The sequence below is a fragment of the Bufo bufo genome, chromosome 4 (assembly GCF_905171765.1).
Source record: "Bufo bufo chromosome 4, aBufBuf1.1, whole genome shotgun sequence".
NCBI lineage: Eukaryota > Metazoa > Chordata > Amphibia > Anura > Bufonidae > Bufo > Bufo bufo.
In genome coordinates, this window is record NC_053392.1 from 560,267,779 (window position 1) to 560,284,477 (window position 16,699).

Here is a 16,699-nt window from a genome sequence, read left to right on the forward strand (position 1 = left end):
ACCTGGATTGAAACCTTAATTTCCCGGTCATGCAGCCTGCATCACCATCACCTGAGGTATGTTTAGACCACTCTCCCTGTCATTCATATGAAGCTATCAGCAGTTTTTTTGTGTAAGGAATATGCATCACAGGTATAATAATGGTAATAGATTCATGACCTGATGCCCATAGACATTAGATTAATGTTAGCCAAACCTGTAGATTTTGTGGTTCTGACTATCTAATGGGGTACAGGGTTGTTCCAGATTAAAAAATAAATAAATCAGAAAATAGTAAATGGGAAACTTATTCTCAACTATTAACACAAAGTTCTTCACGTAAAAAGTAGTTAATAGCACATTCCAATTAATTAGGAAAAACAACTCTCAAGCCCTCCGTCTTTGTGTTCTTTAACTCTCAGGAATGCAACAGGCAAAGTAAAGTTAATTAAGAAATGAAAATTAAAGTTAATTTTCTTGGCTGGATTGGCCCTGTAATTCAGAGAAGTAAAATAGTAGCGGTCACTGAATATCTTCCTTATTTCAACCTGGTTTAAAGAAAACAAAATTGCTGAAATAATGAATCATTGAAGAGACTCATTAAAACATACCTGTGGGAGTTATTTTGGCTGGGTCTGCTGTACAATACTGCCAGCTAGGCAGGAACAGAGAACGGCGGCAATATAATAAACGTAGCACTCATTGTCCGCTGTGCACATTAAAGTTCAGCTTCTATAAGACGGCAGGACCAGTGCGAGCTTGTGAGGCATATTTAAGAAGAGTACCTTAAGGGTGTTTAATAGGAATCAGGCCTCATTAGCATGATATTGAAACACTATATATGTAGAATATTTAGTTAGTTTATCTGAATGCTAAATCCCACATTAGACTCCTATGAACAAAATATAGTTCGTTGGGTAAATGGCAAATATGGGTTTATGGAAACCTTTCTGTTTGCCCACACATAGAAATGAATTTAGTCTTTTCTGGGGCCTCCATCCTATTTTTGTAATGAAAGGGGGCCCTGGCAGTTTTTGAAAAATGAGAGGCTTGGGAAGTCTCATGACCTACTAGACTTACTAGACTTTTTGCACACAAGCTGTACAGAAACACACAGGGCAGATTTACTAATACTGTCTAAGGGTAGATTCACGTCAACTTTATTTGGTGGAGGTTTTGAGGCAGATTTTCTGCAGGTCTTTTCAGTCAAAGCCAGAAGGTTCCAGCAGGAATGGGAAGTATGAGTCCTTGCTTTATATTTAGATCTCTTTTTAATCCACTTCTAACTTTTGCTGTAAAACCTGCAGGAAACTCTGTCTCAAAACCTCCTCCAAAAAATTTCACGTGAATCTACCCTAAAAGTAAGACAGTCCTAAACTGCACCAGATTTATCATACTGGCTGATAATGATAAAAAAAAACTCACCTTCTCCCTGGCTGTGGCGCTCTCCACTGTAATTGGTGTGCACATTATGAATTCTACACAATTCTTATAATGTTGTTCATGTAAAGGTACAAAGAAACACAATCAAATTAAGTTTAATTTCCTTTTTAATGTAGACTAAAAATCATGAAATTATTCAACACATATTTCAATAGACATTTCAATATTTGCAGCACAAGCCATACCTACAAAGCCTATTTGCAAAGTAAATTTACACTGGATTTTTAAAACTAGTGAAAGTTTTCTATTATATTTATTTAATATAAATCTGTTGCTTTTCCTAAACTGCCTAGTCTAAGTTTATACAACCTATAAGTTGGATAATTTTAAATGTGCACAAAGGCACATTTAAAGCCACATCTACATTCTGCTAAGCCCCTGCTACATTCTGCTAAGCATTGTAGCGCAAAATGGTCTCTGCAACTCCACTCTGGGGAGCTCTAGGCACCCACTGTGCATTGTAGTGGGGCCCTGTGTGGCACCATGTTAGTTCAATAATAAGGCATATGACTGAGCATGCCAAAAAAAATTCTGTATAATTTATAAATTAGCTGACAGAAAAATCTGAATGCCTCTGTATGAACTCTGAGATAGTAGAGCCCTGTAGAAGTCTGTAGGGGCTGTCTTACAGTTATATAAAAACTCAGAGATTGTAGTACACTACTGTGCATAAGGAGTAAAATTGAGAAACAGCCCGAGGAATGTTACTTTTACCCTCCTGAATACTTATTTATATAGGGGCTATATAAACATAAAGTAGGATTTTATAGAGGTGAAAAGATATAAAAGGGGTGCCAGACCACCAATGATAGGAATATACAAGCTTTATAAGCCTAATCAAATTTTTTAATTGTCACTTTAATTTTAACATTATAAAAATCAATAGTTGAGTTCCATAAACAATCCTTGTATGATCCATTAGTTTTAAATATGTTCTATATAGCATAGTGCTTTCAGTTAGAGGTGAGCAAAATTCTATAGAATCGATTGGGATCCAATTTGACCGAATTGAGTGGGACCGGAGTCAATTCTACCCGAATGAAAAGTGTTTAAATTTCCCTGTAAAGCTGTGGATGACATTATAGCCCCACTTTATCCCGTATTATCCCCCTGCAAAAATTATCCTGAATCTAAACGTCTAAAATTCTAATTCTATAGATTCTTATTTTTTTTTAAATTCAGGTCAAATTCTTATTCTACAGAATCAGTTTACTCATCTCTGCTTCCAGTGTTTTTACAGCTTTAAGGAGCTTTAGCACTGTTAACAATTATCATCTGTTTTGAAGCTGAAAACCCCACCCCACCCCATCAATTATTCAAGTAGCCTTTCCATAACATATTAAAGGGAGGGTAGGGCAATAGCCAAAATAAAGCATTCTTCCTACAAATTTTTCTCAATGTGGTCTTGATGATGAAGAATAGAGGACCCCAATTCTAGTGATCATTCAGGACCTAGCAGTTGTGCACCAAGAGATAATACTTGACATCACCCTGATCTGTGGATTAGTGATTACACCTTTTGAAATGATCAGATAACATTTTTGTAAAGTTCCAAATATACTTGTGTTGATTGTCAAAGGGCTTTGGGTGATGAAGAAAAAAAAACATTGTTGTAAAAGCGAGAATGCATATCTGTTAATTTTTTTTTATGCATTTCCACTTGGGTGGAGACATGTAAATGAGCAACTTGACAGTTTAATAACTGTCTATCCATCTGTTTAATATGGATGAACAAGGTCAAAGGCTACAGATTTACAAATGTAATGAATTCCAAAACCGATTTTAATAGCCTTGAATCCGAAGAGACTTGACCTTCGATAGGTAGTGTTCCGTGTGATGGAGCTGTGAAATGAAAGCAGAGAACTTCATTAGAGAATAGAAGTCATATATTATTCCCTGCTATTGAACTCAGCTTTAATAATTTAGCTTGATTAAAGCTCAGATTTGCATAATTGTTACACACACTTAAGAGGTCATCCTAGTAAAAGAAATTAAACATTTCAATACTTGTCCTAAAGTAAGAGTGGACATGACTATAGTATTTAGTATTATCAGTCTCATGATGCTTAAAATAAGATTTACTTACAGTATATGTTGTGTACAGATTAAATCATAGAACTGAAGTTTGTTAAAGACAAAAACTCAAGAACTGATATTAAGCAAGTGATGCTGCAAGTGATGTCCTATTATTGATGCGTAAAAGCAGATTTCTTTCCAATATATTCTGCAAAATTGTAACCATTGCCACGTAACAAATGTAGCTTTGGTAGACATTTGTCTAAGTACTTAAGCAGTCCTGAAATATTTTTTGGGTAGGATCTCCAAATAGAGCTCAACCTCTAAGGTAGCTTAATGGTAAAAAATAAATAAAATAAATTTTATATATATATATATATATATATATAAAAAAAAAAAAATATATATATATATATAATGTAGCAAAAGAAGGCAGCACTCCAGTTTGCAGTAAAAAAGTGGACGGTTTATTCACTCATCAGCAGATGAGTGAATAAACCGTCCACTTTTTTACTGCAAACTGGAGTGCTGCCTTCTTTTGCTACATTATCTACATTTGGGATCTTGGTCGCAGGTCTCCTGGGAGGATTTTTTTGCACCCGTTCATTTTTTGTGTGCTGCTTTCTTTCTTTTTCTTTTATATATATATATATATATATATTTGTACCGTGTTAGTCAGTAAATATAAGATTAAAAAAGATTGAGATTCCTCATTGGTTGATACCTTTTAATGGCTAACTGAAAAGGTGATGACAAAATCTGAGGCCTGACGAAGAGGCCCAAGTAGCCTCAAAATCTTTTTTTTATTGTAGCTTAATGGGTCAGTCTGAAACCCTAGCCTGGAGATGACACATTAACTTCTATGGGAGATTATTCTAGACATGCACTGAGACCTGTGCTAGGAGGAGGTGAGCTACAGACATCACCTACTGTTAATGCTGGATCCTGTGTTATCTACCTCCAAAATTATAATAGAAAGGTTACCTGTTATTGTACTCTTGACTGCTGAGAAGAGATCTCTTCAGAACCAGAACAAACTGTTTTGAAGCATAATGACCTGATTGAAAACTGTCAAATTAGAAGATTTCTTAAATAAAAATAAAATAAATGAAAATTGAAAACTATCACCAAATTAAAAAATGCTTAACACAAAAGCTTGATTTAAACGTGTCCTCTGCTAACAGTAAATTTCAACAGTTTAGAGCAGTGGTTCTCAACCTTTCTAAAGCCGTGACCCCTTAATACAGTTCCTCATGTTGTGGTGACCCCCAACCATTACATTTTTTTCCTTGCTACGTCATAACTAATTTTGCTACTGACATGATGACCCACCAAAAACACGCACAGACACCAATGTTAATTCAAATACACAAGTATTCATTCATAACCACAGAACTTTAGCATAAATACAAAATATTTGTAAACCAAATAAATAACTTTAAAATAAATAATAAACAACAAATACCCCCTAAAAAATAAATCAGTGGTGCGCACAGTACCCCTCAAATAAATAACTCAGTGGTGCTCACAGTACCCCCCCCAAAAAATAAAAAAATAAAATCAGTGGTGCTCAGGGTACCCCTCAAATAAATAAATCAGTGGTGCTTCAAGTCCCCCCCAAATAAATAAATCAGTGGTGCATCAGGTTTCCCCCAAATAAATAAATCAATGGTGCTCAGGGTCCCCCAAATAAATAAATAAATCAGCAGTGCTTCATGTCCCCCCAAATAAATTAAGCCTTGCTCAGCCAAATAATTAAAATAAAATTAGCCAGGCTCAGCCAGGCTCAATTAAATCATTGGTGGCAGTGGTGCTCAGCGGCGGTGTCATTAAGGAAAAACTCGGACCTCAGCAGACAGGCGTCAGGCTCCATCAAGCACAGGCAGTGATAGGACATCACTTCCTGTGCGCGAGGATAAGGGGCCGCTGCCGTTGTGCGGGCGACCCACAATAGGAAGCCTCAGACGACCCCCCGGAAAGGGCCGATCGACCCCCAAAGGGGTCGCGACCCCTAGGTTGAGAACCGCTGGTTTAGAGGCTGTTCACTTCTTGTTTTTGCTGTACGTTGAACACATTTATTTGTAAACAGTAAAAACATGTTTAAATGTATTCTAACATTATATATTATATTGACATGCCCATGGACTACAATTGGGAAAAAGTTTATGTTTCTGTACATCTTTTTGAAGGACAGAATAACATAATATACCACATTTTTCTGTCTCAGACAGATGGAAACATAAGACATTTAGACGTTGTCCATCCATTAACCCTATCAAATCTTCAATTCTTTATTTAACAAATGAAGTTTTTTTTCTACAAAAAATGCATACGTTAAAAATAAACAGATACCAACATATCGAAACGTATGTATATCTGTCAAAAAAGGAAAAACAACCACAATATTTAGCATATTTTTCATATATGTCTTAACTAGTGTTGATCAAAGTATTCAAAGCGAAATTCTGTGAGCTGAGCATAGGGAGAGACATGACAAGTGCTCATGCGCTAGGGACACAGTTAATAGAATAATTCAATACCAATAAGCTGGAAGCCTTTATTATTTCAGTTCCCAGAGTGCCAACCAATACTATTCAGTCTGTACCCCTTAGGGGGGCCAAGTCTTAATGATGACAATCCTCATCTTTTGCTGGCTAGAAAAGTCAGCAAGATGCAGAGCTGGATGTTCCTGATGATATATTCTCATCGATATTAGGTGATGTGGAAAAGGAGGAAAAGCAGATGGAAAAAGAAGGGTTCCCAACTGTAGGGCAGGAGAGCGCTTAGGTTGGAAAAATGGGTATGCCAGCATATTGTGCCCTCGCCTCATTAGCCAAACTCCATACCAGCAATAGTCTTTGATTAAAGGTGCATTAAAGATGCTGCATGGCCATTAACAATGAAGACCGACTATACAGTGTAGTCTTCTTTATTAAAGGAAAGGCAGCTGCCAAGCAGTTCTTCACCGCAGCATGGCCGCAACCCACACGCAGTGTGATCGTCCATACTTCCATTCCGCGGCCCCGCAAAAAAGATAGAGCATGTCCTATTCTTGTCTGCAATTGCAGACAAGAATACGCATTTCTATCATAGGTCTGGCTGGTGTCCTTGTTTAGCGTATCCACAATTTGCAGATCATAAAACACATACGGTTGTCTGAATGAGCTCTAAGGCAGAGGGGCCTGGGTATACCTGATTTATAGAGATTCAAATTTATTTGCCGAATCAAATTTTTCAAAACTTCGCTCATGTCTAGTCTTTACATATACCTGAAGTATACATCAAAAACAAGATGTGAACAGTCTGAAAGATTAGATATTAATATTATTATTATTATTTTATACATGAATGTACTGTATAGTTAATCATTCAGATGTACTTTGTTTATGTTGTTTTATGCTCACAAGGATAAACTGTAAAATCTCTGTATGGAATCTGACAAAGTCTTATTTGCTTTCTTGTCTCTTTTTGCACAGGTACCATATCTGTCAATTCGTTACGTACACCTTACACAGCCCCAGGAGAAAGTGAAATTCTTGACCTTGATGATGACTTGTATCTTGGAGGTTTACCTGAAAATAAAGCTGGTTTGGTCTTTCCAACTGAAGTGTGGACCGCTCTTCTTAACTATGGATATGTAGGATGCATAAGAGATTTATTTATAGATGGTCAGAGCAAAGACATACGACAGATGGCTGAACTTCAAAGCACAGCTGGAGTAAAACCATCCTGCTCGAAAGAAACTAGTAAGCCTTGCATTAACAATCCATGCAAAAATAATGGAGTATGTAGAGATGGGTGGAACCGATTTGTCTGTGATTGCTCGGGCACAGGCTTCCTTGGTCGTTCTTGTGAAAGAGGTTAGTTATTGGTTATTAACATTGCTATACTGTAATTTAGTTCTACATTTTTCCACAGAATGAAATAGGTTCTAGCATCTCCATATGTGATGTCCCCCACCAAATCTAAGAAAAAACAGGTCACAGCATTACTCCCAACAAAAGGAGTAACTTGTAGCTTCTGGACCTCAATGCAAAATCTGTAACAGGATCCTCTAAGTATTATACCTCATTTATATTTAATTTTATATTTCTGCTCGGGTTCCAGTGCATAATGAGGACTAGAACGTCTACACCCTCCCATAGTTCCCCCTGCTCAATTCACTTGCCCGGTGCGGTGCTCAGTTTCAGATTTATGCACATATGGGACTTTATACTTGGTAGAGTGCACTGATGAATTAATCGGTTCTAAAGAATTAAAATACAACTTGATTTTCTTTTTTTTATTCTGATTCTATAGAATCAGAATTTTAGGTGATTCAATTTAGGAGAATTTTAAGAGAAAGAGAGAGACCAGAAGGCTATCCGCAAATTAAGCACATTCCAGTGTAATAGATTTGAGCCCAAATTGAATCAGATGGTTGATTGAGGCGAATGGAGCCCAAATAAAATTTACAGAAATGTGCTCATCTCTAGAGCACAATTACCCCTTTATTCCAATGATTACAGTGGGTTCCAAATCTTTTACCTATGCCAGTGTAATCTTCATCAATGGCCTGTCGGCAAATTCCTGTAGGTGCACATGAAGAGGTTCTCTAAAGAAAAAAATGCTGGCAGCAGAAAATGTAATAAAATAATAAGATGCAAAAAAACAATAACTACCTGTTGGGGCTCCGTTGGTTTCCTGCTGATTTTGTTTATATTCCAACAATAAAACCTGCTAGAATCTAAGCGTGTTGGTAAGAATGGCATGTGACCACTGAGATCAGTGATTGGCTACAGCAATCATGTGTTGGTATCATTGCTGTAATATAAGCAAAGGCCGGCAATGGACCGCTGGACGGTAACTGCTAGAGCATGGGGCCATTTAAAGTACTTTTTTAAATTTAATTTTCTTTGAAAATCATTTTAAATACCAGACCATAGCAGAACTTTACCTTGATTCATGTCTGCTGTCAATCAGGGTACCATCTTCATCTAAAAAATTCACTAATGTCATAAAGGAGAGAGTAATTTGCCATCATGTAGCTAATTTCTAATGGATTGATAGAAGCATTTTGTATAGCTACCCCCACTCTACGAGTCTATAGGTAATTGGCACAGTTTAATTAGAGACACGTTTCAAATTCTTTTCAAGTAGAGCGCAGGAGAAGCAGAATGCTCATTCATTTCAATCCCAGTTGTCATGGAAATAGGCATAGATTCCAAAGTGACAGTTTTCCTCAGGATGTTACTCCTCTGTTTGTGACTAGCCCGTGCTGCTGGTTTACATTAACTTAGCTCACATGAATTGAGAATTAATGAGAATAAATTAACATTAACACCCTAACGATGAATAACTTGTGTATAATCCAGATTCTCACTTCAGGTACACCCCAGGTTACTAGGAGGCATCTGCACTGTCCTTAGTATTCATTTTGTTTCATAAATAGCTCTCCCTGACCAATCCTATGGCACTGCTATTTGCTCCAGTGAATCTCTGGTCACCACTATTCTCTACTTCCTGGTCCTGGCTCGACAAGCTGGAAATGCTAGGAAAGGCTCACCTAGCAAACCACTATAGACAGTGAATAAGTGGGTTTTTCAAGGAATTCCTGGGTGTCGAGCAGGAACCAAATAGTAATAAGGCATAATGTAAAATTTAAAGGCTCATGCACACAGCCATAGTTTTGGTCCATATCCGATCCACATTTTTTGCGGATCAGATGCGGACCCATTCATTTCAATGGGGATGCAAAAGATGCAGACCGCACACCATGTGCACTTCCATTCAGGGCTGCCAACCAGAATTTTTCTTTTTTCAGGACAACTTGTTCCAAAACCACAGACAGTCAGTATTTTTATGGACATATTGGAAAACCATAGTTACATAAAGTTACATAGTTACATAGTTGATACAGTTAAAAAAAGACAAACGTCCATCAAGTTCAACCAAGGGATAGGTGGGGACTCAAATCCCAGAAGGAAGTGAGACTCAGATTTCTACACGTTTTCATAAGCATTAATGTTGTTTACTTTTAAGAATTCATCTAAGCCATTTTTAAAACTGTCCACTGTTCCTGCTGTGACCACGTCCTGAGGAAGTCTATTCCACAGATTAACAGTTCTTACAGTAAAGAAGCTTTGACGCTTCCGGAGACTGAACTTTTTCTTCTTCAGTCGGAGGCAGTGCCCCATTGTCTTTTGAGTGCATTTTACATGGAACAGCTTTTCACCATATTGTTTGTATGGCCCATTTATATATTTGTACAGATTAATCATGTCCCCCCTTTGTCACGGATGATGTTGCAGATAGCTGGAACTTATGAATAAACGTCCGACTGGCTTGATCCCAAATAAGGAGCATATAGGCCAGCCCTATAAAACCCTAAGAGCTATCCCTGACTGCTATGCCCATGCAAGGGTCTCAATGATAGACGATTGCATGCCCACGTACCTAAGACTGTGTGACAACTGAAAACCCTATAATAGTGGGGGGACACGACCACCGTCTCCCTGCACTTAATATGGACGGAGTCAGGGTCACCTAGAATCAAGCCAGCTAGGAAACACAATACATAAAAGACTTATCTGAGTAAACAGCAGCAGCAGCCTCCAGCAGTGAACACTTCATCCAGGAAGTAGTATAAACCGCAAAGTGAGGCAGTATGGGAGGGAATATAAAGGGAGACAATTAGTCTAAATAGGTGACATCTGGGAGAAGGAAAGGAGATAACAAAGTGAAACCAAAACAAAGAACGTCATTCAAGAGGTAGAGAAGGACGTCTGCCAGACCTGCTCACAGAACTGGCGGTGACACCCTTAGACGTCTCTTCTCAAGACTAAATAAATTAAATTCTTTTAATCTTTCTTCATAACTAAGACCCTCCATGCCACTTATCAGTTTAGTCACTCTCCTCTGTACTTTTTCCAGCTGCAGAGCATCCTTTCTATGTACTGGTGCCTAGAACTGAACTGCATATTCCAGATGAGGCTGCACCAATGCCTTGTAAATTGGTAATATTGCATCCCTGTCCCGCGAGTCCATGCCTTGTTTAATGCATGACAATATCCTGGTGGCCTTAGAAGCAGCTGATTGACATTGTGTGCTTTAATTTCATCTACCATCTACAAGGACACCCAAATCCTTCTCTATAAGTGACTCTCTCAGTGTAACATCACCTAGCACATATGAATCACGGACATTATTACTACCAAAATGCATAACTTTACATTTATCCACATTGAACCTCATTTGCCAAGTTGATGCCCAATCACTCAGAATGTTCAAGTCAGCTTGTAGTTTATGGATATCTTCCATAGACTGCACAGTATTACATAGCTTAATGACATCTGCAAAAATAGAAATGGTGGTATTAATCCCGTTCTCAATACCAATAATAAATTAATTAAATAATACGACCCAGCACTGAACCTTGGGGTACACTACTTATAACCTGGGACCATTCTGAATAGGAATCATTGACCACAACTCTCTGAACACGGTCCTAATGAATGATAAAGAGTATGAGTAATACATGTCTATAGCTCAATATACTGATAAGAACGTATTACCAGCAATTACTGTGAGCTGTAAAATGATGATAAATACCACCTAAATAATCTAAGCACCACCAACCTCAAAAATCACAGACACATTATTATTATTATTTTTCACGGACACGCGAAAAAAGTAGCAAATTTTTACAGACTGTCCAGAAATTTCTAGACAGCTGGCAACCTTGCATCCGTTCCGCGGCACTGTAAAAAAACAAAAACTTATGTCTTACTCTTATCCATTTTGCAGCCAAGGTAAAAAATAAATAGCAGCATGTACTCGGCCAGAGTCTGGATCACAAAACACTTACGGCCATGTACACAAAACCTAAGTAAGAGATTTTACTATAGAGTATTATATCTTTAAGCAGACAGCAAATTGTGTATATAAAACCACCAACATCTATTCATATAACACACCTCCAGTCCTCTGCTGTTGCATCAAAAAAAGAATTGTAATCGAGTCTTTGTCAAACAAATAGGTGTATAACAAACAGGATTTAAATAGCCCGCCGGATGTGGCGTCATAGAATATGACTTCAGGTAGTCAAGGCAACATGTAAAAAAAAAAAAACATAATGCAGGCTAACAATACAAATGGGGATACACGAGGTTACACACTAAGAATGCCAATGTTAAGTAATTTAGTACAAGTGTTTGCTATTTTGCCAACAAAAGACACAATATCTGGTTAGTTGTTAAAGGGATAATGCACAATGATAAAAAACCTGAAAGAGTAGTTTCAATATTCATCATGTTTTCTGTAAAAAGAAAAGAAATATGTTTAGTGATAAACACTCACTGTATAAGTAATAAATAATAAACTATAAATCCTATAAATCCCTATAGGGGTTCATGAAATATTCCTGAAGTAGGGGAAATTACAAAAAGCAATTAAGCTCATATTCGCAATTTAGACCCTTTAACAACTAACCAGATGTTGTGTCTTTTGTTGGCAAAATAGCAAACAATTGTACTAATCTACTTAACTTTGGCATTCTTAGTGTGTAACCTCGTGTATCTCCATTTGTATTGTCAGCCTGCATTATTGTTTCCTTTTGTTTACATGTTGCCTTGACTACCTGACGTCATATTATATGACGCCAGATCCGGCAGGCCATTTAAATCCTGTTTGTTATACACCTATTTGTTTGACAAAGACTTGATTACAGAGTCGAAACGCATCACTTACTTGGTTCCTCCATGTGTCAATAAAAAGAAGCATTGCATCTATTTTAGCGAGTTCCGGTCTTCTCCTTTGTAGATTTGCTGGATGCCGACCCTGACACGTGCACCGTGCATGAATATTGGAGTGCCGACTGTTTCACTTTGTTGTTAAAAAGAATTGTAATGTCACCTCCATACAATGCATATCGCTGCAGTAAATATTTCTTGTTTCATGAGAATCATCGCAGTAAGAAAGGAGCAAAGCACAACATAATGGGCGCCCCTTTCTTGCTTAAGTGTTGCCACACAGGATCTGCTTGAGATATCTAAAATTCTGATTGTCAGCAGGAACTAGAAACAAGGAGCCCTAGGGGGTTTAATTGAACACTTTTTTCACAAAGATATTGAGTTTGAAATCAGTGTTTTAGATTGCTATGTGGACTTAAAAAGAAAACATAAAAAAGACAAAAAAAAAAAAACTTTTTTTTTTTTTTAGGACGAGTAGGACTTGTCCTCTCAGGAGTAGTTGGAGTTTCAATACTTCCATGAATAGATATGCTGAAAGAGGTTTTTCAGGATTTCGATATTGATAACTTATAGGTCATCAATGTTAGATTGGTGGTGGGGATATGACTGTGGAAATTCCACTGTGATCCATTATACTGAATGAGTGCTACAGTAACCCAGAATGGCCATTACTCAGTGTACAGAGCTATCTGCTTATGGCTGTGTACAATGTATGGGTTTTCTAGCATTTTCTAGCAGCTGATTAGTAGGATTGCCAAATGTTGGACGCCTACCGATCTTATGTTAATGACTAGAGATAAGCAAATATTTCTGAAAAATCCAATTTGATCCGAACTTATTTGTGGTGAATTGCATTACAAAAAAAGGCTATATCCTGGCTGCAGAGAGCCTTTATAGTAGTGTAGAACACAGTGCCTTGCAGTAACACGCATAGGGAGTCTGCTGTGGTAGTGAAAAATTACTGTGAGTCAGTATGACACGCAGATGACAGGCATCACTCTTAGAATCACTGCACACTTCACTTATTTGGGCAGTCACAGGGCGAAAACTGACCAAATAACTCAAGTATGAACTCAGCCTTACAGATCAATGTTAGGGTCAAGAAGAGGCGCACTCCTTTTACACCGTCGTCAGATGATTCCACATAGATGTCTACTAAACCTGTTCTATTAAGCGCTTATACATGTAGAGCCCCCTTACAGAGTGGAGAGGGTGTCAGCAGTAAGTTTGATGTCACTGATTAATTTTCCCCATTCTCTGATCGGTCAGAACACTTACCCAGAAAAAACGGATCCTGTCTGTGGAGCATATGCCTTCACTTGGTCAGCATTTGCTCAATAATCCATTAGTATTCCTAAAGCCAAAAATAAAACGGAGTGGATCTAAAACAGAGATGAATGGAATGTTCGCATGTCTTCTGTGTTTTGTACTCACTCCTGCTTTTGGCTACCAAATCATAAGCCAATTCTGATGGGACCATACAGGCTTTACAGCTGCTACACAGACAGGATCCGTTGTGCGTCTCGTTTTTCCTTCCTTCTGACAGATCAGAATAAGTGTCAAATAAATGATGATGTCAGCCAAGCCAAAAGCCAAAATAGTGGACCAGTCATGAAGTAAGGAGGGTGGGAACAGCTTGAGAAGTCCACAGAGTGGACTTATGACATAGTGGTGAGGTGAAAGCAGCATGAGGAGACCACAGAGTGGCCCAATGACAGGGTCTGGAGGTGGAAGCAGTATGAGAAGGCCACCGAGTGGCACAATGACTGAGTCTGCAGGTGGCGGCAGCATGAGGAGACCTCAGAGCAGCCCAATGACAGAGTTTGGAGGTGACGGCAGCAGCAGCATCAGGGGAAGGCCACAGAGTGGCAAAATGACAGAGTATGGAGGTGGCAGCAGCATGAGGAGACAACAGAGCGGCACACAGACAGAGTCTGGAGGTGGCAGCAGCATCAGGAGGCCACAGAGTGGCAAGGTGACATACTGTGGAGGTGGGGGGCAATACCAGTACCCGCTGATGATGGTGGGTGAAAAAAGGAGCACTTGGCATCAAATGTGTGGCATCAGGCGGGTAATAGCATCAGAATAGTAGCTGAGGCAGTAGCTGAGGTTTTTCCAATTGCTGTCCCTAGTGCCTTCACACGTCTGTCCCTGCACTCTGAATGCTGGAAAATGGCAGAATCTAAAATTTAACTGCAGAATTGCACTGAGAATATATTTTTCTTGTAGTACTGAAATACACCCCTATACGCTTTCACCAGAAATAACTGCAACAGTGCAGTGGGAATATATTTTTCTTTTTTTACTGTAATATGCCCCTATACGCTTTCAACACAAATAACTGCAGAAGTTAACTGAGAATATATTTTTCTTCCTGGACTGAAATAGGTCGCTATACGCTTTCACCAGAATTAACTGCAGAAATGCACTGAGAATATATTTTTCTTGTAGTACTGAATTATGTCCCAATACACTGTCACCTGAAATATTTGCAACAGTGCAGTGCGTATATATTTTTCTTTCTTTAATGAAGTATGCCCCTATACACTTTCAACAGAATTAACTGCAGAAGTAAATGCGTATATATTTTTCTTGTTGGACTGAAATACGCCCCTATACGCTTTTACCAGAAATAACTGCAACAGTGCAGTGTGTATATATTTATCTTTTTTTACTGTAATACGCCCCTATACGCTTTAAACAGAAATAACTGCAACAGTGCAATGTGTATATATTTTCCTTTTTTTTACTGTAATATGCCCCTATATGCTTTAAACAGAAATAACTGCAACAGTGCAGTGCGTATATATTTTTCTTTTTTAATGAAATACACCCCTATACGCTTTCAACAGAAATATCTGCAGAAGTGAAATGCGGATATATTTTTCTTGTCGTACTGAATAAGATACTAAGATATAAGCCACTAAAGGCTTTTCAATGTAACACTTGCAGCCCAATAACAAATAGCTGGAATGACAGACCTGTCTAATGGCTATTTGGATCCCCAAATAATCTTTCCCTGCACTTGTAAATTGCTTTCCTATCAATGTCCCTAGCACCTTCTGACGTCGCTCCCTGCACTAAGATGCTGTGAAATGATTCCTAACTATCCTTTCCCTGCACTTATAAATCCTTTTTTCATTTTTTTTTTTTTTAACATAGAGGTTTTTCCAATTGCTGTCCCTAGCGCCTTCACACGTCTGTCCCTGCACTCTGAATGCTGGAACATCGCAGAATCTAAAATGGCTGCCGTATTTAAGGGGCTGTGACATCACAGGGCTGGCTGGCTGCTGATTGGCTGCATGCAGGCATGCCAATCTGGGTGATCCTGCCTTCCCAGTGTTCCTTGCCCCATGTCCTCAGTCCTCACACGTGTAGCCGTCATTTTAGGAAAATTGCGATTTGTTACCACGAAGCGCAAGAAAATTCACATTCGTTGCGAATCTAATTTTTCCTGAAATTCGGATCGAATTCCATTTCATCAGCTTCGATTCTCTCATCTCTATTAATGACCTATCTTGAGGGATCAATATTGAAGCTCTGTAAAACCCTTTAAGAAATACAAATTCAATTGATGTAAAAAATGAAAATCCGACATTATATAGTACATGATAATTTATTTGCAACAAAGCTAGAACCAACCCTCACATGGATCCAGGGATCATCAATTCAATGCCCCAATTGCACTGGTAGATTTAATTCAAGTGGGCAGCTTACAGGGCATGTCCCTTGTCAGGAGGTGTAATTTCTGCTGCATCTCTCTCCCTGTAACGGTCACAGCTTCTAAAAGTTGATACTATGGCTGGTGGCAATTAAATGATAGCACTGAACATGTGCGGCCTTCTCAGCAAGGTGGACGGAGACAAAAGGAAAAGAAGAAACAGCAGATGATGCTATAAAGATAGATTTTATGGAATAACAAAGTTGGTATACTAATTTTTAAATACGTGCAATAAAAAAATTAAGGCGTTGCTTTGAAAAATGCTGAATATTTTTTTATGGTAAAATTACTTAAACTAAAGATTACAACAATTATTTAAGTTCCACAAGATAACGTTACTGATATATGTTGTTAAAGGTAGAGATGAGGGAATAACTAAAAATTTGGTTTCAATTTGGCTGAATTGGTAGACTGATTTGGGCCCAATTCGATTCTACCAGAATCTAAAGTGGCCCAGTTGGCCAGAAAATTTGTGTATAACACTCTACGGTCTCCTTGGACTCTCTGCCTCTGCAAAATCTGCCTGAATCGAATCACCAAAAATTCAGATCCACCTCAAATTTTTACAAAATTCTGGTTGAATTTTATTTACAATGAGCTTACTCTTATCTAGTTAAAGGGACATAGACAGCTGAGATACAGTTAGAAAATATCATGTTTTAATTTTACATATACTGTGCATTATTAAGAAAGAGATGTCCCATGAAGACAAGACGTTCAAATGAAACGAAATAATTATTACATGCAAAAAGTGTGATTTGTAGTTACCATTTCCCTGCCTGCAGACTTAAAGAAAGTGGGGTGAAAGGTG

At 38.1% G+C, this 16,699-nt stretch overlaps 1 protein-coding gene across 9 annotated transcripts in view; it reads left to right on the forward strand.

Annotated features, from left to right (window-relative positions):
• The window catches only part of NRXN1 (neurexin 1), a 1,679,151-nt gene that overhangs the window by 807,981 nt on the left and 854,471 nt on the right, over positions 1-16,699 (forward strand). For all 9 annotated transcript variants that reach the window (XM_040430258.1, XM_040430259.1, XM_040430265.1 and 6 more), the window contains one exon: positions 6,915-7,298. In XM_040430258.1, coding sequence (XP_040286192.1) covers positions 6,915-7,298 — 384 coding nt within the window. The remainder of the gene's footprint in view (positions 1-6,914; positions 7,299-16,699) is intronic.